General features: G+C 42.6%; 2 protein-coding genes across 2 annotated transcripts in view; both read right to left on the bottom strand.

Moving 5' to 3' along the window:
- Positions 1–1,769: 1,769 nt before the first annotated feature.
- Positions 1,770–18,010, bottom strand: csnk1e (casein kinase 1, epsilon; the record flags this gene model as incomplete). Its single annotated transcript, XM_079492698.1, has 10 exons — positions 1,770–2,918; positions 3,779–3,845; positions 4,008–4,147; positions 5,712–5,952; positions 7,906–8,054; positions 9,500–9,670; positions 10,248–10,476; positions 11,614–11,762; positions 15,931–16,041; positions 17,935–18,010. 9 exons carry the CDS (start codon positions 18,008–18,010, stop codon positions 3,813–3,815), a joined length of 1,299 nt encoding a protein of 432 aa, XP_079348824.1. The 3' UTR covers positions 1,770–2,918; positions 3,779–3,812.
- Positions 18,011–21,645: 3,635 nt separating this feature from the next.
- The window catches only part of tnrc6ba (trinucleotide repeat containing adaptor 6Ba), a 26,605-nt gene continuing 21,405 nt past the window's right edge, over positions 21,646–26,845 (bottom strand). Inside the window, exons 17-21 of the mRNA XM_079492299.1 lie at positions 26,609–26,701; positions 25,252–25,488; positions 24,901–24,968; positions 24,583–24,722; positions 21,646–24,407 (exon numbers count right to left, since the gene is read on the bottom strand). Coding sequence (XP_079348425.1) covers positions 23,837–24,407; positions 24,583–24,722; positions 24,901–24,968; positions 25,252–25,488; positions 26,609–26,701 — 1,109 coding nt within the window. The 3' untranslated portion in view covers positions 21,646–23,836. The remainder of the gene's footprint in view (positions 24,408–24,582; positions 24,723–24,900; positions 24,969–25,251; positions 25,489–26,608; positions 26,702–26,845) is intronic.

Genomic DNA, 26,845 nt, shown 5'->3' with positions numbered 1-26,845 from the left:
AGGTCACAGATCGCTCATGGACATGTATGTGTATACGAGTAGGCAGGCTATTTGAAATGGAATGCACCTTTCTTATGTTTGTTTGTTTGTTTGTTTGTTTTATAATGAATCAATCAATCAATGATTTGACAATACACTCGCTTCCACACAATAACACAAAATTATCATGATGCACACGAATGTCTAGTCTAGTCCAATGTCTTACTTGGTCCCCATCAGTACACGCGCGCGCGCTCGTGTGCTGTGCGCACAAACACACACACACACTAACAGAGTAGGCCTACGTAAGTTGTGCATATCTTTATTGATTCATAAAATATACACGAATGTCATAGTAATAAAGTGTAAGCATGGTAAAGAAATGTACAAGTCACTACCAGTGTCCACAGACAGCCCTATCCCGTCAGGGACATGATGGACATCTATCCAACTGCACTAAACAGGCCTGGGTCAGTAATAGCCTACTAGTATTAGTAATAAAACATTTTGTTTTTAAACCTTTTCCCCTCTTTTTGTTTTTCTCATACATCTATTATATAAACTAGGCCCTATACATTAAACTGAAAATGGTGTGAACAACCACAAGTGTTTGTTCTTACATTTTATTTATACTTGTTTTTTGTCACACCAGCATCTATGTATTCAAATTACCAGATTGTTTTTCTTACTCTGTTTTGTGTACATGCTTCACATAAAAGGTTTCATCCCAATATGCTACATAACAATTCTGTCAATATGCTTTCAACAATATTGTCAGCATTTCAACAGTCAATATTTCTTCAATAACATACATGATTCCACCACAAATAAGCATAACCATGTTATCAGCAAATGTCTTAAAACACCTCCTGGCTTTTGCAGTATCTCATCATCTGTTTTCCATGCTATTGATGATTTTGTAAGAGAAGAGAAAAAACCCCAAAGTAGTTTAGTTTGTTTTACATTACATTTTACATTGACCCAGGCCTGATAATGATGCATACCAATTGGCCCCCACCCACAAAGCCCTTGCCATCAAGAGGTAAACAATTGATGCTCCATCATTACACCGGTTTTCGCAGACCAAAAATAGCTGATCTACAAGCTCACAATGTGTTGCGAATGTGACATGCTGTGAGCTTGTAGATTGGCTATTTCCGGTGTACAGCAAAGTATAAATCAGGCTTAAGTAGTACATCTCCTACCACACTGACATCTTCAAACAATGTATTACATTTTGGCTTTGCACGGAAAAAGGTATTTACAGATATTACATATAAAAATAAGCAAACAAACTTAAAAAAATAAGACAGAAATAAAGTTATAAACAGTTTAACAAACTGAATAAGACTTGTTTATCTCTGATGCATTATGACAATGTCTCCAAATCCTCCTCCTCATGCCTGAAGTAAACACATTTATTTAGTATTTATTTATTTCGAGTTTGATTACAGTAAATCAAACAAACCATTCTTATGTTGTATGAAGTCCATCAAAACAATGGTCAGCTAGTAAAGTAGTAAACAGCTTATATAGTAAACAGCTTATATAGCTTTCATGTAATTTATATCATTCCTTGTCATTGGTCATCTGTAGGGAATGTTAACATTGATAAAATACCTGATGTGCTCAAATGATATGATAGCATTGTGTTAAAAATATTAATATTTCCCATGGTTAAGTTTATGATGACAGATACAAAAAGGTGTATAATAATAATAATAAGGGTAATAATAATAATAATTATGTATCTAAATAATTTAATTTAACCTTAATTGAAAGGCCCTTGTTGTTTTGTCAGGGACATATCTAATAATGTCAAAGCAAATATAAAAAGCAAAGAGAAATAATGCTGACAGTCCAACTCTGTAACCCCCCCGCCCCTGCACTCTGCTCCCAGTCCCAACTCCATCCCTCCATCTTCTAGTAGATGGGCTATTTTCGCTGCATGACACAATGCACAATCAAGTATAAATCAGGCATGATGTCCACACACCTTCTTCCCCGTGCACTTTCAGTCAGTCTATCGGTAAAACAAAGGGCAAGGGCAAACTAATGTTAGTGACAACAAGACATTGACGAACAACAACAGATATTGACAAAAATGCAGCAGCCTCACCTCTCCAGAGAGAGGTTTCTTTCTCACATTCAGTCTCTCCTCCCTCAGCTCATTTCCCATTATGGTTACACTCCATCCCACCCCCTCCGTTTTGTCCACAACTCCTCTCTTTAGACCTGAACACAATGAAAGCTTCTTCTATTATTTTCACTACCTCCTATAAACACCTCAGCGTAATATTCAGTAGTTGTTTTACATATTCATTGATAAATCAAGGACATTGTAAGCAGCGGATGGAACTCTTGAACCATAGCAGGTGGACAGTTGAAAGTTGTATTTTCTTTTTAATATAGCAGTTGTCAAAACACGTGGATCCAGACAAGAGTCACCGTAGCCATATTAACCAGTGATAGAATAACCAGTAAGTCCAGGAACAACCAGTAAGTTGTTTGCACTTTGATGTGCTTCTATCTTTTTTCTATTTTCTTTCTTCTTTTTTTGCAAGTTGAGCCTCTGAGAAGATGGGCACGTGAATGAGTGAAAGAGGGCAGGATCTAAAGTCTTATCTCCGGCACTTAACATCCCTCAATTGTCTGAAAAAGCATTATCAACGAGTCACAGGCAAGCATTTCTCAAGTATTCCTCTCTGGTATCCAATCCATCCTATCTCTTCATCTTCCAGCTTTCCCTTGCCTCCGTCTGGTCAGTGCAATGTCCACACGGTGTGTTGTCAGGCAAACGTACAATGTTCACTCCTTTTCACAAGGTCTCGAGCTTTCATTGATTCATTTCTTGTTCCACCTTCTGTTGCTCCATTCATTCATTCATGTTTCCATCCAACGATTTGAAAAGTTAGGGGGTAGTTGATACCCTGCAGCTGCTGGCAAACCCATTGGGAAGAACGGAGAGAACATTATTACTTCTCACAAAATAAAACAAAACAAAACCTTTAACGGAATATTTCACAGAATGAGGTTCATACAAATATTTTTCTTTGTTACAGCTGTCAGTGACAAAGCCAGCATAAGACATGCAAAACACACATTCTGATGGTACAGTATACTACACATTGGGTCAGTGTTTCCCAAACATAGGGTCGAGACTCATTTCTTGGTTGTGGACCTGTTTTTATGGTTCACAAGTAAATATCCCAGGTTCTTAACCTATACTACCACACTAAGGGTGGCAGCGAGGGAAGTGTCTTGAGTGTACACGGTTTGATGAGGGCCCAGGTAGGGCCGGGCCTTAAGTTTCGGGGATGCTGAGAACTCTAGTTTTCGCCGGATGCCAGGCACGGCTGCACTAATAACTTTGGGGCAGGCCCGTCTAGAGTTTGAATGGACAGGTATCAGTCGAAAGGGAGACATCGAAGAGGAAAGACGGGTGGGGGAGGTTCAACATATGGAATGTAAGAACAGGTCAGCTCCATATATGGAGATCTAAGGGTTTGAGGTTTGAGGTCAGACGTAGAGTTGCTGGCAGGCTCCATATATTGGCCTGGGGCCCAGGCCAACCTAAGAACTTTCAACAATGTTTGAAAAATATCTACAAGCTTGCAATGCATTGTGATGCTACGCATTTCAAGGATTTAAAAAAAACAGGAACTATGGGTTGAAAGTGGTTAAATAAAGAAGTTAAGAAACTGGTTGCACTCAAAGAATGGGAATAGTGATCCGTAAGGTCAAAGGGTAAAGTGTTTGAGTGTCAGACATGTTGTGTGATTGTCAGACATGTCCATACCTGCCAGTGACCAGCAGGCCAGGCTGAAGGACGCTCACTTTGCCAGATGTTCAAATGGCACACTCACCTGAATAGGAGAGAGAAACAAAAGCAAGAGGATCAAATGCAGAAAGGAGGAGGTGATTACTACCACACCCACCCTGAAAACGAATGAGAAAACCAGGCAATTTTGGATAAGTAAAAGAAATCCCACTTGTTTGTATTTATTGAGGACGACCTGGTGTCCTACCTGTGATGCGGTGATGCGTGACTGGTCAAGTCGTGCCGTGATGTCAGAGGAGGAGACATTGGCAGGAGCCCCGCGGTGGAGCCTCATAGCAACTTTCCTCTCTCTCTCAGCACGAGACACTGCCTGAGGAGACCGATTACCTGTACACACAAACAGTATACAGTACACACACACACACACACACACACACACACACACACACACACACACACACACACACACACACACACACACACACACACACACACACACACACACACACACACACACACACACACACACACACACACACACACACACACGCCAAGTTGTTGGGCGTGATTATTGATGAAACTCTTTCGTGGTCGATACAAATTAGTAAAATGGTATCTAAGATGAGTAGAAACATTTCAATGATAAGAAGAGGAGCACATCTGTTGACTAGTGCAACTGTTAGACTTGTATTACAATCACTAGTTTTGTCCAGTCTTGATTACTGCCCAACAATTTGGTCTAGTGCTTCAAAAAAGGATTTGGAATAACTTCAGCTCACTCAGAACAGGGCAGCACGCCTCGCTCTGCACTGTTCTGGGAGAACTAGTGTTGAGTGGATGCATGCTGCCCTGTCATGGATGAGAGTGGATCAAAGGTTGGCTTGTAGCCTTGTGACATTTCTGTTTAATATATATCATTCTGGTAAACCTACACAGTTGTTTCTACAGATACAACCCACCAATACTAGACATAGCTATGCCACCAGACATTGGTCGTCACTTCACTCCACCTTTGATACCTAGAACAAATGCACTTAAGAGAACAGCAATGTATAGAGCAGGAGCCCATTGGAATGAGCTCCCGCCACATATTATTATAGAGAATAAATCAAGCTTTAAAAAGAAATTGAAGGCAGCAGTGATTAGGAAAGAAATAATGTTTAGTTAGATTGGTGAGTGTTTGATTTCAATTAATAGGATATACAATGTTAAGTTTGTAAAATTGTTGTATAAATTATTTTTGTTTTGTTTTGTTTTTAACTATGTAATGAAAAAAATACATTGTATTATGTTTTAAATTGATTGTATGAGTGTTTGGACCCCAGGAAGAGTAGTCTTCACTGTAGTGAGGACTAATGGGGATCCGTAATAAACAATAAACAATAACACACACACACACACACACACACACACACACACACACACACACACACACACACACACACACACACACACACACACACACACACACACACACACACACACACACACACACACACACACACACACACACACACACACACACACACACACACACACACAATAAACAAACATTGCTTGCTATCTAGTAGATTTTGGGAGTATGGGAGGCTTTCAGGTAGGATCCTTTTGGTAGATTAGGGGGTGAGGGGTATATGGGTTCACTTTGTTGTTAGGTTCACTTTGTTGTTAGGTTCACTTTCTTGATCTGATCAAATTTGTAGTTCGACCTGAAAATGTATTTTCTGTTTACTAAAGAGGTTGAGAGACGAGGAGACCCTTGTTACTGAACAATCACTTTAGTCTAGAGTAATGATCTGTATTGGAATAAAAACTTTAACCTACTTTAAATAGTTTCTGTATTTGAAGCAAGCTGGTTCTATCTCCCACTCTGTTAACACTTTACATTATTCAAGGAAAATGCACTAGTATCCACTAGCTGTCACCGTGTGACTGCCTGGAATGCTCTTACCTGACGGCTGGACCCCACGTGAGGACGGGTTAGGGGGCGTCGCGTCGGGCCCATTCCGAACACGGTTGGGCACCGAGGGGTTTGGTGCGGGCGGCGCCGGCAAGGCACGGCCTCCTCCACCACCTCCTCCTCCTACTACTCCTCCTCCTCCTCCCACCCTTTGTCCTCCACCTGCTCTCTCCTCCCCCTCTTTCACCTCCCTTCTCTCTCTCTCTCCTTCCTCTGTTGTCCTACTGGCCCCCTGAAACAAGAAGAACCACAGAATGTTTTGCAGTGGTTTGGTTAATAGCAGTATACAATTATTCCAATTATTCCATTATAAGGTAACATAAGCCCAATAGCAGCACGTTATGAGAGTATTGAATATATTTCTATGTACTTTATAGGACCACCACTATTAATTATTTTCTCAGTGATCAACGAATCAATGCAAAATGTATTTTCTAAATCAATTGGCCTGATTAATCATCCTACTATAAACGCGCCACGGCTCTGTCTGTGTCTGCGTGCGTGTGTGTACGGTTGTAATGCACGTAACTCGAGAACCGTTTGACCCACCGACTTCACATTCGACACACGCGTTCCACACCGCCACAGGGAGTGCAGTGCCAGGTATCGAGTCGGTCGGACCCACGGTTCTCCAGAACCACCACAAAAGGCTCTGGTCAGGCTCTGCCAGTGGGCCTAATGAGGCCAACTCCTTTCACCTGGGCCAGGCTCTGCCAGTGGGCCTACTGAGGCCAACTCCTTTCACCTGTGCAATTTCCAGCCTCTGCCTCAGCCAATCAAGGCTCAACCAATCAGGCTCTGCCAGTGGGCCGAATTGATTGCCAAGTACACTTTTCAGTTTGCAGTCTTCACACACAGGCACACAGGCACATACACAGATCTCCATGTGGGACACCGGCTGACAGTTAAAACGAGTGCCATCGTTGACATCGATGACAACGTACTGTATGTCATTAGGTTCCCAAGTTGCATCGTTCCCAAGTAGACCGGTGGCCGACTGCGTCGGGCACGTACAGGTCTAGTAAGTTAATAATGGAGATGATTGAAGATACGATTACGAATAGCTAACGCTATCTGGTATTCAGTAGCTGGCATTACATACAACTATCTCACATCCTTAAAACTTTCTGCTCCATTGGAACAGAGATCTCTCTCACCCTCTCTCTCTCCTTGTGGGCTCTGACACAGGCTTACCTGTGTCTGAAACAGTGATTCATAAGTGTAGTAGAATAATCCATTCCGACTAATTCATGTGAGACCATACATGTAGCCTATGTGCATATATTGATTCAGCTATATGGATAAATGTATTTATATTAATACGTTTCCAGTTGTTCAATATTGTACAGTTGCTCTTTTAGTATGGAGTATCCAATTAATGGGTAATATACTAATAACAAACAGTGTACAAAGAGTGTACACATATACAAATCTAACCAAATGGACAATTATTTAACTAATCTGTATACAGTATTTTAATACAACACTAGTTATTTTAATACTTTGTTTTACAATGATGTCATGCAAAAATACGTAAATTACTTTATGTGTACTTCATTACGTGACAACATGAAATTCTATGTGAAACTATGAGCTATTTGCTGCTATGACCTGGACCTTGCTATAAAAGATAAATAAAATAAATCGATAAAGTGTTACATACATAAATTGATATATGTGATAATGCACACTGTTCATGCAGTTTACAGTATACATAGGGTTGATGATTTCTTCACCAGTCGTTCACATGCTTGTAATATGTGACTAAATTTGACTGAGGGACTGCCATTGGATTTTTTTTAATTTTCAGGGAATCATAGCTTCAAATTGACATATTGGTTGTTCAGTTTGACCCACCAGTTTTGGAGATATGGCTTATAGAGTAATGTCTTGCAGAAAACAGCGAGTTGAGAAAACAGGCTTGAAAGGTTCACTTCTGTGGTCTCTAACATTACACCTAGCTACACGTTTAAGCATTTATTTCATATTTACATGTCGATTTCAGCTCTGACACTTATTTCAGACATGCTCTAGTATGTGAAGAGTCTGCCTATGCTATTAACTCTGGTGAAAAGCTGGAATTTGCGCGATGGCAGTCTTTCAGTCAAATCTGGTCACATATTCTTGCAAAGCAATAAGCATGCATTGCGTTGCCAAATAGAGGACACGGACGGGAGGAACTTACAAACTTGAGCATGTTCCAGTCAAAGACATAGTCATAGGAGAATCCCTGACGGTGGAACAGGTTCCTGAACAGCTGTCTCAGGTAGGAGTAGTCGGGCTTATCGTCAAACCTCAGGGATCGGCAGAAGTTCAGGTAGGTGGAGAATTCAGCTGAGAGACACATATAAGAGAGGCATTCTGAATTTGGCATTCCAGGCCTATATGGAATCCTGTACCACTAATAATAGGGTTCGGGTTTAGTTTTCGGGTTATCTTTTTAAAAGAAAAAAAGAAGAAAAAAACATTTGAACAAGGCACATATTTGCCAGTTCAGTTTTGAGGACTGAACCAGGTACTAAGCTTTACAATGTAAACTACATGTTTAAGTGTAAAACACTGACAGAGAATGGATGCTATTTGACAGCACGGCTGCACACTCACACAGTTACACAGCCTCACACCTAAGGCTATATGTTCAGACTTGCAGACCAAATCAGATTTGTTTTGCCTATCCAGATTGTAATCAGATTGGTTTTAAATCTGAACAGAAAAAATCATATTTTTGTTAATCAAATTTGAACCACAATCCTCGTGGTTTAATCGCAATCTCTGTCTAAACACTAGGTTGTGCAACCCAGTGGTGCCTGCTGCCTGGAAAGTGGACTTTAAACAAGTGTTGATTTCGTTGACTAAAACTATGATGAAAAATGTTTGTCGACTACGTTTTTTCACGGAGGAAGACAAAATAAAAACAAAATAAAAGCTATGATGACCAAAACTAAGACTAAATATTCAGACAATTTCGTCAACAAATAAAAACTAGACTAAAAGGTTAGAGAGGGACTACTGGAGAGGAGATCCAGTAGAACTAAAAGACAAGTCATTTTATGCTTGGGTGCATGCTCAAAATAGCAGATCTAGCTGCTAATACTTTTTAGTCGACTAAATCAACTGTAGATTTAGTCGACTAAAATCTTATGATATTTAGTTGACTAAAACTAGACACTTAAACACTAAAACATTCCAGATGACTAAAATGTGACTAAAACTATGAGAATTATTCAAAAGACTAGGGGCTATATCTTGCCACCCCTTAACCCTTAACCCTAAACTAATTTGCCTTTTACCTTTTAAAATAGTTCAAATAGACGATCTACAAGCTCACAAATTATGTCTCGATGTAGATCGGCTAGTTGAACTATTTTAAAATGTTTTTCAAAATAGTAAAAAATTGCAAATGCGTTTAGGGATAAGGGATAAGGGTGGCGCAAGAAACCAAATGATGATGACAAAACCTGATTTACAATTCAGTGTACAACAGTGTCGCCAGCCAAAAATAGCAGATATACAAGCTAACAACGGAGTTTGTAGATCTGCTATTTTCAGTGAACGAAACCATCATACAACAGAGCATACTTGTGCCTATGTTGTTGTGTCGTTTACCACAGCAACAAATGCAGATAGGTCGATGATGTCTGGATACAAAACTCTGATCTGATCTAAGTCAGTCCTAATGCAGTCTGAACAGAGCCAAAGAGCTGCCCAACACTACCTTCTACCTAAAATATAAAATATCACAAGGGTCATAGGGCAAAGTACATCCTAGATTGACTCACAGGGGTATCCCTTGCAGAGCACCTCGATGGGGGTGGACATTTTCTTCTCACTGATGCGTTCATACTTCTGCCTCTTGGTGGCAGCCTTGAGGCCCTGCCAGGGCAGAGAGCCCAGGTTGAAGTACATGAGGACGTAACCCAGGGACTCCAGGTCATCACGCCTAGACTGTTCTGTGGGGGGATAAGATGGGCAACTGTTAGCACACAACTCAAAGCTAATTCAACTTTGCTTTTCTTGGAGATAGGAGAGTCAATACTGTCCTGCTGCAGCAATTCTGAGAAGGCAGCACTAATCAATACAAACACGCACGCACGCACGCACGCACGCACGCACGCACGCATGCATGCATGCACGCACGCACGCACGCACGCACGCACACACGCACGCACACACACACACAGGGCAGGCTTATCACCAGAGGCATTTTTTTTATTCGCCCCTTGGAAATGCAGGCTCCACACAGAGATTCCTGACGAATATCTACGCAGTGATATTAGTCTGGCCATGCCAGGCTACGTGGTACGTGCACATGCATGTTACTCTTGTAAACCTGTGATGGGACAATAAAGCTGATTGTGATTCTGTCCCTGTGTGGTCAGGAGGTGCACGCACATCCCAGTCAAGTCTGCACACCGTTTTAAAAGCTCCCCAAAAACGTTATTTACCAGAGCGGAAAAAACAGACAACGTTTCGGCCTCTGTGGCCTTCGTCAGGTATATGTGAATATGTGATTCTGTCCCTACCTACCTATGCCCAGGTGTGTGTTGATGGAGGCGTATCGGGCGGTGCCTGTGAGGTTCTTGTTCTCGCGGTAGGGGATGTGTTGGTGTGTGCGTGCGTCACGGTACTTCTTGGCCAGGCCAAAGTCAATGATGTATACCAGGTTCCCCTTCTTGCCCAAGCCCATCAGGAAGTTGTCTGGCTTTACGTCTCTGTGGATGAAGTTCTTCGAGTGGATGTACTCAATACGGCTAATCTGCAAGAGGGAGAAAGAGACATGGAGAGGGATTAGATGAGGAAAAATTAGGAGGAGAGGAGTAGAGGAGAGGAGACGAGACAAGACAAGACAGCAGAATAGTACACAAGGATTACAGAGACACAAAAAAACACTGTGTCTCATGGTCTCTCAGACAGGGATTTGGTTATCTTGCAGAGCTACAGTATGTCCTAGATTACAAATTATAATTTTTACGGAGGAGCTGAGTGATTGAAGACACCATGGGTGGGAGGGTTAAGCCTTGTCTGCTTTCAGGAAACAAAAAGGCTTCGGAGGGTAAGGGGAAGAATATTTTTCAAATTATATACTAATTTCTGCTCTAAAAATAGCTGTCAGCCATTCATTGAAATCAGTACAAATTCCCATGGTGGCATCATTTTTCCTGCCTTTATTTGATAGTGTACAGTAAGCTGACAGGAAATGGGGGAAGAGAGATGGGGAGTGACACGCAGCAAAGGTCATCGGGTCGGGAGTCGAACATGCAACATGCTGTCAGGCTGGATTAGCAGCCTAGGTGCCCGGACCACTAGGCCCAGGCCACTAGGCCCAGGCCTAAATAATGTTGATTTGACAACATCAAATTAAATGAGCACATTTGAAAGACCTGTCTCTGTTGTCTGTTAGACAAGCTTGGCAACTGTGTGTCCAGTTATTTGATAGGCCATTTGATTTGAATGAACTCGCCCTGTAAAATATGAAATGTCTGCAGATCACTCATTGAGGGATAATGGAGATGCAAACGTTTGGTGTTGAGTTTGCCAGGAAAGCAGAATGAGGAAATGGGATACTGCTGGCACATTGCTGGCTGTTTGCAGCAGGAGTGATTGTTGTGCATGCATGCGTGTTTTAACAATAGGGAGTCAGTATGTCAGTCAGTTAATCACATTGACTCCCCACACACACAGCACCATCAGGTTCCCTTCTCAAGGGTTCATTAACAGTGATCATTATTATACACTATACAGTACTACAATCCTGTCTATCGTACATACAGCAGGCCTTTTTCAAGGAAGCCTTTAGGTGATTGTTTTCTTGTGGGGGGGAATCTTCACAGAATCTCTTGATTGACCTTTGGTTTTTGGAGTTGTGTGAGTTGTAACGATCAGTCAGTCTTACCATCTGGTCCGCTAGAAGCAGGACAGTCTTAAGGCTGAATTTGCGGGAGCAGAAGTTGAACAAGTCCTCCAGACTGGGTCCCAACAGCTCCATCACCATCACATTGTAGTCTCCCTCTGCTCCACACCACTTTATAGATGGGATGCCCACTGCAGAGGAAGACACAAAACAAACAGACAAAAAGGGACAGGGAGTGAGAAAGAGAATTTGCGTGTGGTTGTGTGTGTGTGTGCGTGTGCGTGTGCGTGCGTGCGTGCGTGCGTGCGTGCGTGCGTGCGTGCGTGCGTGCGTGCGTGCGTGCGTGCGTGCGTGCGTCTCCACCGAAACCACATCGGCCCCACCCACAACAGCACCATTAGTCCCACCCCCATCTAGATCTACAAGAAAGCTCTCACTCAAGTCAACTTTATCATAATAGCTTACCAGCTTCTCATCAGAACAGTTTACATCAAAAGAGGCAAAAACAGTTGGAACAGTCACCCCCACCTCATGTTCACTTTGTGCCATAGGGACTGGCACCACCTCAGGGGTCACCAACAACGTTCCACCAGGTACATTAGACTCAGTACAGGTTTCTTCTGAACGTATTGGAACCACACTCTCAACAAAGTCACCAGGTTGAGGAGCCAGACCAAGCTGTAATTCACTCAAACAATGGCCTTCGTGTACTCCTCCCTAAGCCGCACAAATTCAAGTTTAGCATTCTCTCTGCTTCTCTCGAGATTACTACGCATCCTTTCGAGCTCTAACTACTTCTGCCGAAGGAGATTCTCCATAGACAGTTCAACAACATACTTTGATGATTCAGGACTAGAAGGACCAGGAAGCACCCCCTTATCACTCAAGCCCACCCACAACACGCTTTCTCTCTTGTGCACTCACAGGTATCTCATAGTGATCTGCAATTAAACACAAATGCGCTTTGGCACAGTGATGAAAAACCTCTAATGTAGGGTCTCTCACAAAACCATCAAGTTTGAACTCCATGATTATTCACCTACGAAAAAAAATATCAGCCTTCCCAAGAAAAACAGACTACCTGCACAGACCAAATTAAAGGTCGAACAAAACAAAAGGTTACTGAAACATAAGATAACTAGGTTACCCCCACATGAAAACAGTACACCTTAGACTACAGTAGGCATTTGGCAAAAAAACCGAATGGGATGTCACTCAACAGGTCACTGCATACACTCAAAGGGTTACAAAACCACACAAAACAGTACCTGACAAAATCCCTCTCAAACTAGAGACTCTTACTGACCCTAGAGCTCTGCTAGTTATCAGTTTTAAGCCCAAATGCTTACACTATACACACTACACAGACATAAGAATATTTTGCAAAAGCCCCCAATTTACAACATGGGGCATAAATTATGTATATGCAAAATTAGCTTTAGCATGTGTGTATTCTTAATCCAGTTAAGCACAAATAAGGCACATCCATTTGTGAACTGGTCAATGGGTTAACACTGTCAATGAAGCACTTCATTCCCACTGTTACCAAACTGTCTCTGATGAAATGTTCGTCCCGTCTATATGAAGAAAACTGCTTGTACATGTGATCATGTGTGGGAAAAGAGAGCAACTTCAATAACCATGTGTAGCTGATGTGGGTCAGGGTTTGGATCAATAACATTATCTTTCCTGACTGGTTCTACACTATACCACAGTTAATTAAGTTAATATTGTAATGAGTGCCAATATCTCCTGATAACACCACTCAAGACCACATCTAAGATTATCACTCGCCTTATTACTTGCGCAAGCAGAGCGTGCAAGTAATAGTTTTCGTCCAGGGCGATGTGTGTTGCGTATGCGCCGTGCCAGCGTATGACGTAATGACTACTTGTGCTTGATATGTCAGTGGTGTCAGATTACATACATGTATACATAGGGGCATTACCTTTAATCCTCCCGACACTAAAACATATCGTCATTACATCACCATCGAAAACCAATTACACCCTGGCATTGGGTCCTTTAACCCATTTTGGCCTGAGATCAGATTCTAAAAATGTCTGTTTGAAAATGACAGTTTTCTGAAAAAGCTATGTTTCTATGTCGTTCTTCGATTTTTCACGCTACGAGCTTGTAGATCTGCTATTTTTCAATAGCTAAAGCATAACATAATGCTAACACCAAAAGGGGTTCCCGCCCAAAATGGGTTAATCCACATCTTTATTACGTCATCATTGAGAGCTAGTTATACCAGTTATACCCTGACGTCATATGCTGCTACGATACATACGCATCAAACGGGGCGCAACGTAACTACAGTATAGAGCGCCGCAGTCCCGCCCCCTACCATGGCCCAGGAAATGAATCCCAATGCATTTTTCCCATAGACATTTCAAAAAGTATTTATTTAAAGACGGTTACGCCGCGGATAAAGCCAACTCGAGTCGTGACAACTCATGACAACACAAACAATATTTTGGACCAAAAAAATAATTACAAAGAAGAAAAACAACAAAAAAAGTGTTGTAACCTGCCGTTTTTTTCTTCTTTCTAATTATTTGTTCGGCCCAAAAAATTGTGTTTGTTGTCATGATTTGTCACGACTCGAGTTGGCTTTGTCCGCGGCGTAAACGTCTGTAAATAAATACTTTCTGAAATGTCTATGAGGAAAATGAACGGAGAATCATTTCCTGGGCCATGGTAGGGGACGGGACTCTATACCGCTAATCAACTTACAAATTACATATACATAGAGGCATTTCCTTTAATCCACCCGACACTGATCGACATATACGTCACCATCGAAAGCCGTCACTCATCCGTATTAATTACAACATTACGTAATTGATTGTTGTTAATTACTTGCGCGCTCTGCTTGCGCACTAGTATGCCATTTATGGCCTACTTGTGTGCAACAAGCAATTAGGCACTCGACAGAGTGCAGTTCTAGTTTACCATGTTTTAACGGCTTTGTCGAAACATGTCGAATATGACACTCGACATGTATGTTGTGATAATGTGTGGCAATAATGAACACATCTCTCTCACATGAACTCATCTCTCTTACTTCCTATACTGTACCTTCTGTTCTCACCCACATTTCTTTGAATTTGATAAATATGCCTTCCTTCTCCCAATACATCCCAACATTCTTCCATATTATGGCTTTTGCTCACTTTCTGTTCCATTGCAAACGCTCTCACCTACATTGGCTATGCAGCACAAATGTTACGTGAGCCCAGCCAATCAGTTAAGCCGACGGATCAGGTTGGCCAATCAGGGACTTATACTGGCTAAGCGGCACAAACGTGATGTGACTCAAAAGCAATCCGCGAAGCCGGTAGATTGGGATGGCCAATCAGAGAGAACAATTTACAATTACAATTTTACAATTTAGGCATTTAGCAGACGCTCTTAATCCAGAGCGATTTACAGTAAGTAAGAACAAAAACATGGTAATACATCAAATACATAGAATAAATAGTCATCAAGAATCATACGTAAGCTAAGAACCTAACAGTGGAATATCTATATAATGGAACTATGCGTATACACTATAGAGTGCTATGTCTACATACAATGCTATCTAAGTTAGATAATTTGAGCCTTTGCATACGCCTGTATGGTCGTCGAGGCTAGGGCAAGTGCTACGGCAACTTCGGCAAGTGCTACGGGCTAAGGTGGAGTCTGAAGACACTGAACCTGAAACTGGGGGTCGGCCTCATGCCTATAACTGCAGTACACCAGTGTCTCATTAAATGTATTACATTTTTCAAAGGACATCTGTCTAAGTATGTCAGAGGATAACGCTGAGCTTACACCAAAATAGTGGTTTTAATTTACAAAATATCCGAAACATCCATGTTACCTTCAGGTGTACGCCTAGTTCAGACCACATCAGACTTCTTATTGGTTGCCGCTTTGTCTCTCCACAACCCCCCCCCCCCCCCCCCCCCCCCACCCCCCATCCCCCCGTTCCTTGACATAGACAGTGCTTGGAACCATTCCATTTTATCCATATACAGCATACCGATCATGGTGTGAATTCGCCGTGAGTGTAAACAGGGGGCGAAGTGGGAAATTCCGCACAGCTGCCATAAACTGGCGATAAAATCCCTTTTGACTTCTTTGTCGAACTCGAAATCATGAAAGAGCCAAGTAAAAATGTGTAATGATGAGTGTATAGGTGTACACAGTACAAATCCTCAGTGTTCATTTATCCAATTGTAACTCAGAGAGTAAACAAATTCACCAGTCCATATGGTTAAATGAACAATTAGGATTAGATAGTGGATCTGTACTTGTACACCTGCATGTACAGGTATGAATGTGCATGTAGATCGCCGCCCGTCTCACCTCCACCCTGCATCATCTTGTAGAACTTGCTCTCGATGTGGAGCTGCGGGTGTTTAGTCTTCACACATTCCAGTTTGATTGCCACTTCCTCTCCTGTAGCAATATTAGCACCTGAAGCCGCAAGAGAAAGATATACATGAGGATTGCTTCTTACGTATAGATAGACGCATTCATTTCCAGACAACGTCAAACTGATAAGAACCAGTATACACGCGCAGGCCAGGGCCAAAAGAAACCGACCGCTCCTTAGATGCAATGTAAAAGTTGTCACTGCACTCATGTGTAAAAATGCATCAAATCAATGCATCAAATCAGCAACTTTCAGATGCTGTTTTTCTCCCAGTGTGGAAGAAGAAGGTTTAGGATGGATTTTACTGTAATCTCTTGCTCTTGAAATAAATACCTTGGTTTATGTTTTGTGTAACAAATTATTACAGCCATTCTCAAAACACCACTTCCAGTCGCCCAGGGAGCACTCCCTACGATCACGGTACCAAAGCCTGCTGAATCGCACAGCTGTATCCCCTCAAACCTAATTTATGCTCCACCGTGCGAAGGTGTTATGTGCAGAGAATGACCCAGAACAGCATACCTACAAGGCTCTCAAGAGGACATTGAATGAACAGAAACCAGTGCACCCCAAAACAACAGGTTTGGGAATTGATTGTTTGGGGAATCTGTTGGGAATTGATTACATGAAACAATGTCAATGTTTATATTTATAATCTAAAAATATCTGTCTATGTACACAGTGTGAGACGTGGGGCATCACAAAGGATCCAGAGAAGAAGATGAAGCAGGAACAAGATGACCTGAAGTGAAAATAGAAGGAGGAAAAAAACAAGGAACAAGACACGGATATCTGAAGAGGATGAGGAGGAATAGAATAAAGATGAGGAGAACGTAGACGAAGAGGAGGAGCCTGCAGAAACTGGAGAAGAAGATGATGCTGCTAAATGCTAAGCTTCATATATATATATGTGTGTGTGTGTGTGTGTGTGTGTGTGTGTGTGTGTGTGTGTGTGTGTGTGTGTGTGTGTGTGTGTATGTGTGTGTGTGTGTGTGTGTGTGTGTGTGTGTGTGTGTGTGTGTGTGTGTGTGTGTGTGTGTGTGTGTGTGTGTGTGTGTGCGCGTGTGTGCGTGCATGCGTGCGTGCGTGCGTGTGTGTGGGAGAGAGAGAGAGAGACAGAGAGACTGCGATATATTGTTCTGAATACAGACATTTAAGCTGGGCAATTTTAAGTTTCAGAGTTGCATTTGGTCCAATGTTTACTGATTTCAGGATACACATCAGAATTCAATTCGTTTAAAAAAGAAAGTGTGCAGTTGACTCCCCTCTTTACACTACAGAATCCTGGGTGTCGATTACACTTTTGGAGTTGAATCGACCGACATTCAAGCTTAATTTATATAGTCCATCGCAGAAACGCTGGCCGAAAATAACTGTTCTTTTCAGCAGGGGACAAAGTTGTACTACGGAATCTAAATGAGGCCTCAGGGTTCTGCGGTGCAGGAACATTGACAGGGAGACAGCATCGAGGATGCACTAGAGCAGTGGTCCTTGAGGGGGTTCCAGGGGGTCCCCAGCTATATGATGGAGAGTTGGTAACAAATGGACCCTTATAGATCTTTAACTCTTGAGAGCATAAAATGAAATTTTACCCTCTCAATAGTTAAATTATTGTTACAAATCTGCATTACTTCATTTACAAGAAGTCTACATACAATTAGAGAATGTAGATGTCATTTTGATCTATGTTTGCCTATTATCTCTCCTATGGTACCAACATCAATACAGCATGGAATCTTATCCAATAATAACAAAATATTCTAAGTTTTGGGTCTGAGAGGCTAAATCTCATCAAATGGTGGTCCGTGGGTCAAATGCCAAATAAATAATGGACCTGGATATGAAAAGGGTCGAAAACCAACAGACCCAAGACTCACCAAGGTAAACCACTGCTCTACACCAGTGGCAAGCAGTGAAACAGACCCAAGACTCACCAAGGTAAATATCTCCAAAGGATCCACTTCCTATCTTCCTCCCGAGGCGGTACTTGTTTCCCACCCTCAGCTCCATGGTTGTGGCTGTTTCAACTCACTGAAGGGGAAAACAGACACACACACACACACACACGTCACACACACACACACACACACACACACACACACACACACACACACACACACACACACACACACACACACACACACACACACACGTGCACACAAGCTGTCATGAATCACAGAAACAATCAATAGGGAAGGACACTGTGCTGCAGTGCTGTCCTATTCGAACCCAATACTCCAAAACCCAAAGCAGACATCTGAGCTGAGAAGGGACAGCAAAACACAAACTGAAATGGATGCTTTAATTTAAATACATCACATGGCATAGGATAGAGCACTCGCATGGCATTATAAAGTAGTGACGCTTAGTCACTACAAACTTAGTGACTAACAGCTAGTTAGTTTACCTTTAACTAGCTAAGAGTTCAACTAACAGTCAGGTTTCTGCTGTATAGTCCATGAGTGCTGAGGGGAGATAAAGGCTCTTTATTTCCCATAGTGAGTCAATTCACCACAAGGCTAGTGTGACATTTACCAATTCTTTCCTTGTTTTTACATGTTTAAATGAAATGTATAACAATTTTTGTTTGTTTTTCTTTTAACTGTTGGAACAATAAATCACTTTGTATACAGAATTGAAGAACACCGTAAAGACATGTTTATTTATTATATTGTTGTAACTATTAGAATCTGATTTACCTCTAATACTAAGCATGTGTTGTATGGAGAATATAGGTTGCTGCCTTCAGGAAGGGGATATGGTGTACCAGCATACAATAAGGTCAGACTAAAGACGTCCTTTGTCCACCAGTGGACTTTGAGGCTTAATAAGGAGTTGTAGCCACAGGGTAATCTAGCCGGTGGATATTGCTCTTGTCTTCATGTCTTTATGTATGTAAATTGTCTTGTTCTTTGTGTTATATGATTATATCAAATGTGTGTATATGTGTTCTGCATACTTGGCTGCTGGGTCGCAAGACAAATTTCAGTGTGAACTCAACTGACAATAAAGTACAATATCATATCACTATATCATATCATTTAACTTTCCAACATTCTCACACCACAGATTTGTCGAATTGTTGTCACACCTCCAGAAGTCTCAAAAGTAACTCATAATATCGCAGAGGGAAATAACAGGCTAATAAAGTGTTATAGGGAAAAGGGTGACTGCAAGATAAAAGGCACAGTGTGGATGCAGGATATGATTTATTTAGGTCTGCAAAGGGGGTTGGTTCAGAATTACACGCACTGCTTCAATAACCCACTTCAAAGGATCCTGGAGCCTTACACTAAATAATAATCCCAGGCTTCTGTCCCATCAGCCGTCACGCAATTTGACCAAATCCTCCTTCCGGACAATGGTTGTAGTTACTGCTATGCTATCCATAGATACTGCTATCCATATTAAAACATTGGGAAATGGATGATGCTTTTGGTCTTGAAGTTGAGAAGGTAATGCTTACAGTAGGCCTATATGTTTATTTGATATTACCATGATACACTTATAACAAGAACATTGTCCCCATCACGGACAGTAAATGTCCTGCACCCTAGAGATCATGTGACATAAAAGCCAAACAGGACCAAACGGGGCCCACCACCATCATAGGTTTTATCTGGATCTATAGAGCTGGTGACTGCTGGACACCAGTGGACAGTAATCTGTCTACTGTTACAAAACTGACTCCCACTATTGTCAGGGCTGCAAAAGCAATGACAGGCAAGCCAAAGCCATCATATCATAAAATTTGCAATATGGACTGCTGCAAGAAGTAGGCTATTGTAAAGGAAAAGTGCGGCATCGACCACATTATGTGCCAGCCTTCGCTTGTAAATATTCGTTAATATTTCCATAACCGCACCCTCTATATGGGACCTGTCATATGCAAACCACCCTTTTCATTCCTCGACCCTGACTCTACTTTAATAAGCGAGCGTGTGTGTCCGCCTACAGACCACCGACTACCCCATACGACCCCCGTCAGTCCCAGGGGGGACCAGTAGCATCCCCGTCTCCTCCTCACCCGGGTATGTTAGGCTCCTCGGGGGCCGCTGGCCTCGGTGCTGCTGCTGCTGCTGCTGCTGTTGGAAGAAGAGCTCACACAGGACCATGGACAGCGACCGACGCACGCGGCTTTTGACGGCTCATGCCTTGGTGTGTCTTCTTACACCCAGATACAACCTGGAAACCGACTCGGGAATGATCTGCTTTCCAAACGACACAATTTTAGGAAGAAAAACTGTGACATCCAGTCCGTTCTGGTCTATATTCTGTGTCCCTCTCTCTCACACACACACACCCCCCCTCCTCCGTTTACACCATTGACAATATCAATGATGTCATCCGTAGACTCCCACAGATGCCCGGATCACCTTAGCTAGCATCATCTAGATCCCATACTCTCCGAGTGAACAGTCGTGTTGTGGTTGGCTAGCTGGTTGCATGGCAACCGCTGACAATTTAATAATTTGAATGACTGATAAATAGCCTAAAGAAGTTGAGGAAGCAGATTATCACTTATCAGAGAATCTAAGTAATATAATAAGATAGTTTATAGGAGATCTTAGAAACGTAATAGGAGAAATATAACCGTTAGCTATTTACGCGTGTTCGTGACCGTGCGCGCGTGTGTACTGTGGTTGACAACCAACAACCCAATCACAGCGCGACGAAACCGTCCCTCCGGATGATGGGATCAAGAGACAGTAGATTAACCTTAAAGGCACCGTGTGTCGTATGAATGACGTACGATAGTACAGTGTAGCACATGCAGTCTTTTCCCCCCGGCGTGATGGTGTTGTGTCTACCCATTTCACCGTTCAGTAACGTCCTATATGTCATCATAGGTTACTACTTTCATCACTGACATCTGCCCTCACACGGTCCAAAGGACATAAACAACACCACATACACACTGATGCATTACATAAGAGCGAATAAATCCAGGGCAGGCCATTAGTGATTTAGTGTTGGAGTTGATATTTAAACTGTCGTGTTCTTTATTTCAAACATGTCTCAGACGTTAACATTTAAATAAAAGCAGACTAATATTTATATAAATATGCATGTGGAGGGTTGCAAATTTGAATTCCTGGACCAATTGAGACACATCAGATAGGGGTGAAGTGAATAAGACACTTTCCATTCACTTCATCAACTGGTGACAATGACATGCCTTTGAGCAAGGTATTTGACCCTTGCTGGAGTGGCACGTGGCAACTCCGAGATGTGAAAAGCGGTCACTAAAGAATTTACATACTGTAACAAAATACAGTGTATATGTGACTGTCTAACATTGCCTTCTTGTTGAAAGCCTCCCTGAAATACGCCACCACAAGATAAACTGTATTTAAGGCTAACCAAGTGGAAACGGCTGGCAATAGAAGAAGTACAGTATGAAAACAAATCCACAAACTAAACTGTGGGCACTGGGCAAGAGATGCTCGAAATGATGGACTGAGAGTTTACAATAACATATCTTGGGGCCCTCATCATTATACAGCAGGATGTTTAGGACATGTCCTTTCGACTATTATCAAATAGAGCATGCATAAGAAAATGACATTTTTATATATATATATAAATATATAAACACTAACAATGCATATCCATAATTTGAAACAATGAAACCCCCACAGCTATGGACTTCAATTCAACCTTTATTAAGTTGTTCTCTTCTGCTTTAAATTAATTTCCTCTCCTTTTTGTAACATTTGAAATATTGAAATAAAACAAAAGATCCTGAACAGGAGTGATAATAAAGACCGACTTAATTTAAATGAATACATATCAACTGAAACAAATGAGCAAAAAATAAATTGTCAAACAAAAGAAAACAAATACAACAGGTAACGTCTTACGTGTCTGCAAAAAGAAAAAAATACATCGTTTCCAGCTCAGCTTGGTTTGGGTTGATTTGGCATCTCAGTACAAAATGCCTTCAGTTGTTTGCTTCTTAAAACAAAACAAAGGAAAAAACGAATCATTCACTTATTGCATTTGGACAAAAAATATATATATAAAACAGGAACAATATGCTGCTAAAAAAACCCAACATATGAGACGTAATGCATTAGTGCCAATGTTGAACTTTTTTTTCTCCATCTACACAAGTCCAGACACAAAAGTGGACACACCCACACAAATGAGCACACGCTCTCGCACTCTCACAGTCAATCACACTTAATGCAAGCTGACAGCCTAACATTTATTCACTTCCCTGATTGGGACAGATAAGTGTTCAAAAGCAAGCATACATGTATGCACACACGCAGCCAACACTTGTTACTCATGAATCTCTCATGGAAAAGACAAAACAAAAACACACAAAAACATTCACCATTGTAGCAATAACAGACACTTCTAATATCATCACCGTCATCTTTGTCACATATTCAACGGTCATCATACGGTCACTCTTTTCACGCTCCCACAGCCAGGAGGGCATCTTGAACAGCTCGTCAAAAGGTGATCATAGTCTCATTATTTACTGCCTTGACAATATATAATAACCAACTTGATTTCTTGAGTAAGTACGAAAAATAATACAATAACGAGGTCAGTGTTTTAAGGGAAAAAAATAAAAATAAAAGACATCTAGATTTTCACAATATTCCGCACTTTTCGGTGTATGCCTTTTGTTTTTTATATAAGAATACACAGCTGATGTACTGTACGTATAGGCGAGGATACAATTTTCGCATTTCAAATACAAGAGCCGCATGTTAACTGTAAAATGGTTTAACTGTGTAAAATGGTGTGACATGTGTGTAGCGGGGCAGCCAGTGAAAGTGTAAACCAAACTAAGGCCACGGCTGCTGTTGACATCGACATCATCCTGCAAGGGGCTTTGTGTTGTAGCGTCACATGGTGGACTTCTGTCAAGGAAATTGGGCAGGATTTGTTGGTTGCGTCACCAAAACCCAGAGCCATATATAGTGCAAGTTTGGCTAATGTTGCTTGTTTTTCTTTTATTCTTTTTTTTTTTTTACCCTGGATGCCATTTTGGTGCCTTTATTTCTACCACAGCAGACATGTTGGTACCTAGGAAAAAAACAAATGCTCGCCCTTTGTACATCTCATGGTTGCTCACGCACTAATGTGCGTTTTACGCAAACTCGGCCCTCCTCCCAACTGCTCTTTGCGCTTACAAAACTTGAGAACTCTGAAGTACGTCAGCCAGGTCTGTGAGGGGCTCAGTCTGCAAGTTTGACTAAGATAACATCAATTACATAAGTGATACAAAAAACAGAGGAAAAAAAAAAAAACATCTGTGGGGAACTTAAAAGGGCAATAGCTAAACTTGTACGACGATCTTTGTGTCACGACCCTGGCTGGGTCTGTGTCCAGTGCATGCCTGAGTGAGAGGGGTGTGGGGGTGTCAGAATGGGAAATGTGGTGTGATTTTGGAGTAAAAAGATATAAGAGCAGTCCAGTTGAGTCCTAAGAGTCTGATGGATTTCACTTTTTTTTTTTTTTTTTACAGGTTCAAGTTTTGCTGTTGTCTTCATTTAAAGGTAAAACGAGTTGTGTGTGTGTGTGTGTGTGTGTGTGTGTGTGTGCGTGCGCGCAAATAAAGTGGAGCATATACTGAATGAGTGTGTGTGTGTGTGAGAGAGAGAGTTAGTGATACAGTAATGGACAGTGTGTATGATAGTGACCAGTGTAGTCACAAGTAGGTCATCTGTTGTCAATAAATACAGACTGAAAATATGTATTACAATATAGGTTTGACCTGTGTGTGTGTGTGTGTGTGTGTGTGTGTGTGTGTGTGTGTATGTGTGTGAGAGTGAGTGAGAGAGAGAGGGAGAGAGAGAGAGTCAGTGGGGCTCATCAGATGGAGTCTGCCCCACCCCCAAGCAGGTCCCCTGGAAGCAGCGCTGCAGGACTTCCCATCTGGTGGCGGTCGTCCATCACTGGGGACCCCCAGAGACTGCTACTGTGGTACCCCATGCCCCCCATTCCACCCATCCCTCCCCACAAACCCTGCCTACTGACCTCCACGCCTCCTCCGCCCATCCCCCCTCCCATCCCACCTCCTACCCCAGCCCCGTTGTTGCTCCACTGGTTGAAGACCCCCAGGCCGTGCCCTTGGCCAACGGACGGGTCCGAGGAGCTGCCCGTACCGTCGAGGCTCTGCCAGCCGGCACTGGAGGTCCCCAATGCTCCGTTTCCTGTACCTCCTGTGGCAGTGGATACTCCCTCTCCTCCAACCACCCTCTCGCTCCCCCCGCTGCCATTGGCCCCCACTGAGGCGGTGCCAGGGGGTGCAGAGCCTGGCGAGCCGGCAGCCGTCCCTGTGTTCCCTCCTCCTCCTCCTCCGCTCTGGGAATGTGCGATGTAGCGAGCCACCTCCTCCTCACTCACAAACTCAGCCAAGATGGTGGTGTTTCCCAGAACGCACCTGGTACAGAGAACACGGTCAGTCACTGGGTGAATCAGTCATATGATAAACAAAATATATATACACACACAAACATATACATATAATAATTTAATGATTTTATAAAAGATAGGAGGGGAGAGAAACAGAAGAGAGACAAGAGATTGATAAGACATGTGCGATGATTGGGTCTTACATGTGCAGGGCACTCTGGGCCTTGGCTGCTTCCTGTTTGGTGCTGTAGCGAATCAGAGCACTGCCATGCGTCAGGCCGAGGTGAAAGGTTAGCAGAGGACCGTGTTGCATGCAGATGGTCCTCAGGGTGGAGCCATCAATCTGCAGGATGTACGAGATGGACAACAGTGAGGACAGAGGGACAAAAAAGAATGGACAAAAAGGAATGGAGTTAAGAACCACTGCTTTGTGCAATCAAGTGGAGCTGGATAAACCGTTCCTGAAATTGGAAAGAATGCCGACCCCAAATCTATATGATGTAATTTTGTACTGTGTGTACCTGTGGCGTGAGATTGCTGAGCACCAACCAGCAGCTTCCACGGGAGCTGCCATCACTCCATGTAGTGCCTGTGGAGAATCAGAGGGATTGTTTTCTGACTGAGTGAAGATGGAATGGATATCTCTTTTCCTCTCTTCTCTGCCTACAGCCTCTCAAAACATAATGAGAGATGAATAACTTCCCTTTGGTGGTTGCTAAAGAGAACTGGACTAGAAGCTTTATCACCACCCAACATTACACCCCACCAACACTTCCATCTCGTTGTGTACATCTAACATTTCACCTAACTATTTCATCACACAGTACAGATGCACACGGTGAACAAGTCGAGAAAATATGCTGGTACATTACCGGTGGCTCCCGAGGAGCTGCCGCCCCCTCCTCCTCCTCCTCCTCCTCCTCCCCAGCCCCGAGAAGACATTCGCGGGGCTCCGCTGGACCAAGGGGAAGGTGACGGCTGTTTGTGACTGGCTAGTCCCGGAGGCGGGCGGGTCAGTTGGTTTTGGCTGATGCCGCGGCTGGCTTTCCAGGGCTTGTTGTGTCCGATGGGCTCGGGAGGCCAGCTGTTCTTGTACTCTGTGTACTTTGCTGATGATACACAAAATTGGGTCCAGGGGCAGAATAAAACATTAAAGGTCTTATAGAGGCACGGCTTCCATGTGGATCTCTGATGTCTTGCCCAAATTCAGAGGGACGGTAGAGCTTATGATTTCACAAAATGTGAAAAATATTCAATATTACCATTTTATTTCACATTCACTCAGTGATTGACTTCCTTGGCCTACTGGCAGGAAATGGGACAGATTGCTGATTGTGTGGTGGTTTGCTTGGTGTAGTGGTTTGCGAGATTAGGGGTGGATGGATAGATGGATGGGTGGGTGGGTGGGTAAGTGGAGGGACAAACACTCAGACGGGAAGACAAACATTCTTATAGAAAGATCGTCCCTTGGCACAATGGCGTAATAATTTCCCAATATTTAATTATCTTATTCACATTGACCATCAGTCATCGAGGATGAAATGTTGTGGAAAAGTTAAATAATTATTGGGAGCTTTACAACCGTCCTTTATGTGACGGTTGAAGCAAAACATGTAAAGGCATAGGAGTGTGTGAAAAGGAGATAAATACAGTACATCTGTCTTCCACTCTTCACACAGCATTCTTCTGATGTGACCATTTTATATGGAAATACTGCTTGAATTTGTGTGTACAATCACACAATCAATATTCCTATCATATATTAATTAAAGGTGATGATAGCCCCACATATGTTTACTACCTGCAGCTCTGTCCCTGTGGCACAAAGCATACAATAGTTCCCTGCTGTCTAGCCTGCAATATGCCAGAAGCAGTTGCGAGAAGATATTCAAGGAGAATATTGCAGCATCCTCCAGTTCCCAGATCCCCCCCCCCCCACCCCCCATGCAGCATTACACCTGGCCTATTGGTGCAGAGGTGGGCGGCACATTCAGACATACTGTATATGATTCAGAGAGTGACTTCTCCTACAGTACCTGCATGCCCCCATACAGACATTTAAACTATTAGGCTTAGCATTAGAACTTGGGTTAGTTTGAGGTTAGAAATCAATGGGAAGTCTGTATGGTCAGTTGTGTGTGTGTGTGTGTGTGTGTGTGTGTGTGTGTGTGTGTGTGTGTGTGTGTGTGTGTGTGTGTGTGTGTGTGTGTGTGTGTGTGTGTGTCTTACCTGAGTTGTGTGCATTGCTGAGGGGGCTGTCTGAGGCACTGTAAGGCCAGGCACCAGGTGAAGGCAGCAAGGTGTTCAGGGGAGGGGTGGAATCTGCAACACGCATACCAAAACACAACACGGGTATTGGGTACAGGCACAACAATATACCCCTGCCTTTATAAAAGCCTGGCTAAGGGTTCATTTAAATCAATCAATGCAAGGCCAGTAAGGACACATGTGGCCACTCAGAAGTGC

Source organism: Electrona antarctica (genome assembly GCF_951216825.1).
Source record: "Electrona antarctica genome assembly, chromosome: 22".
Lineage (NCBI taxonomy): Eukaryota > Metazoa > Chordata > Actinopteri > Myctophiformes > Myctophidae > Electrona > Electrona antarctica.
Note: the sequence above shows the minus strand (reverse complement) of the source record. Positions and strands in the feature narration are given on the sequence as shown.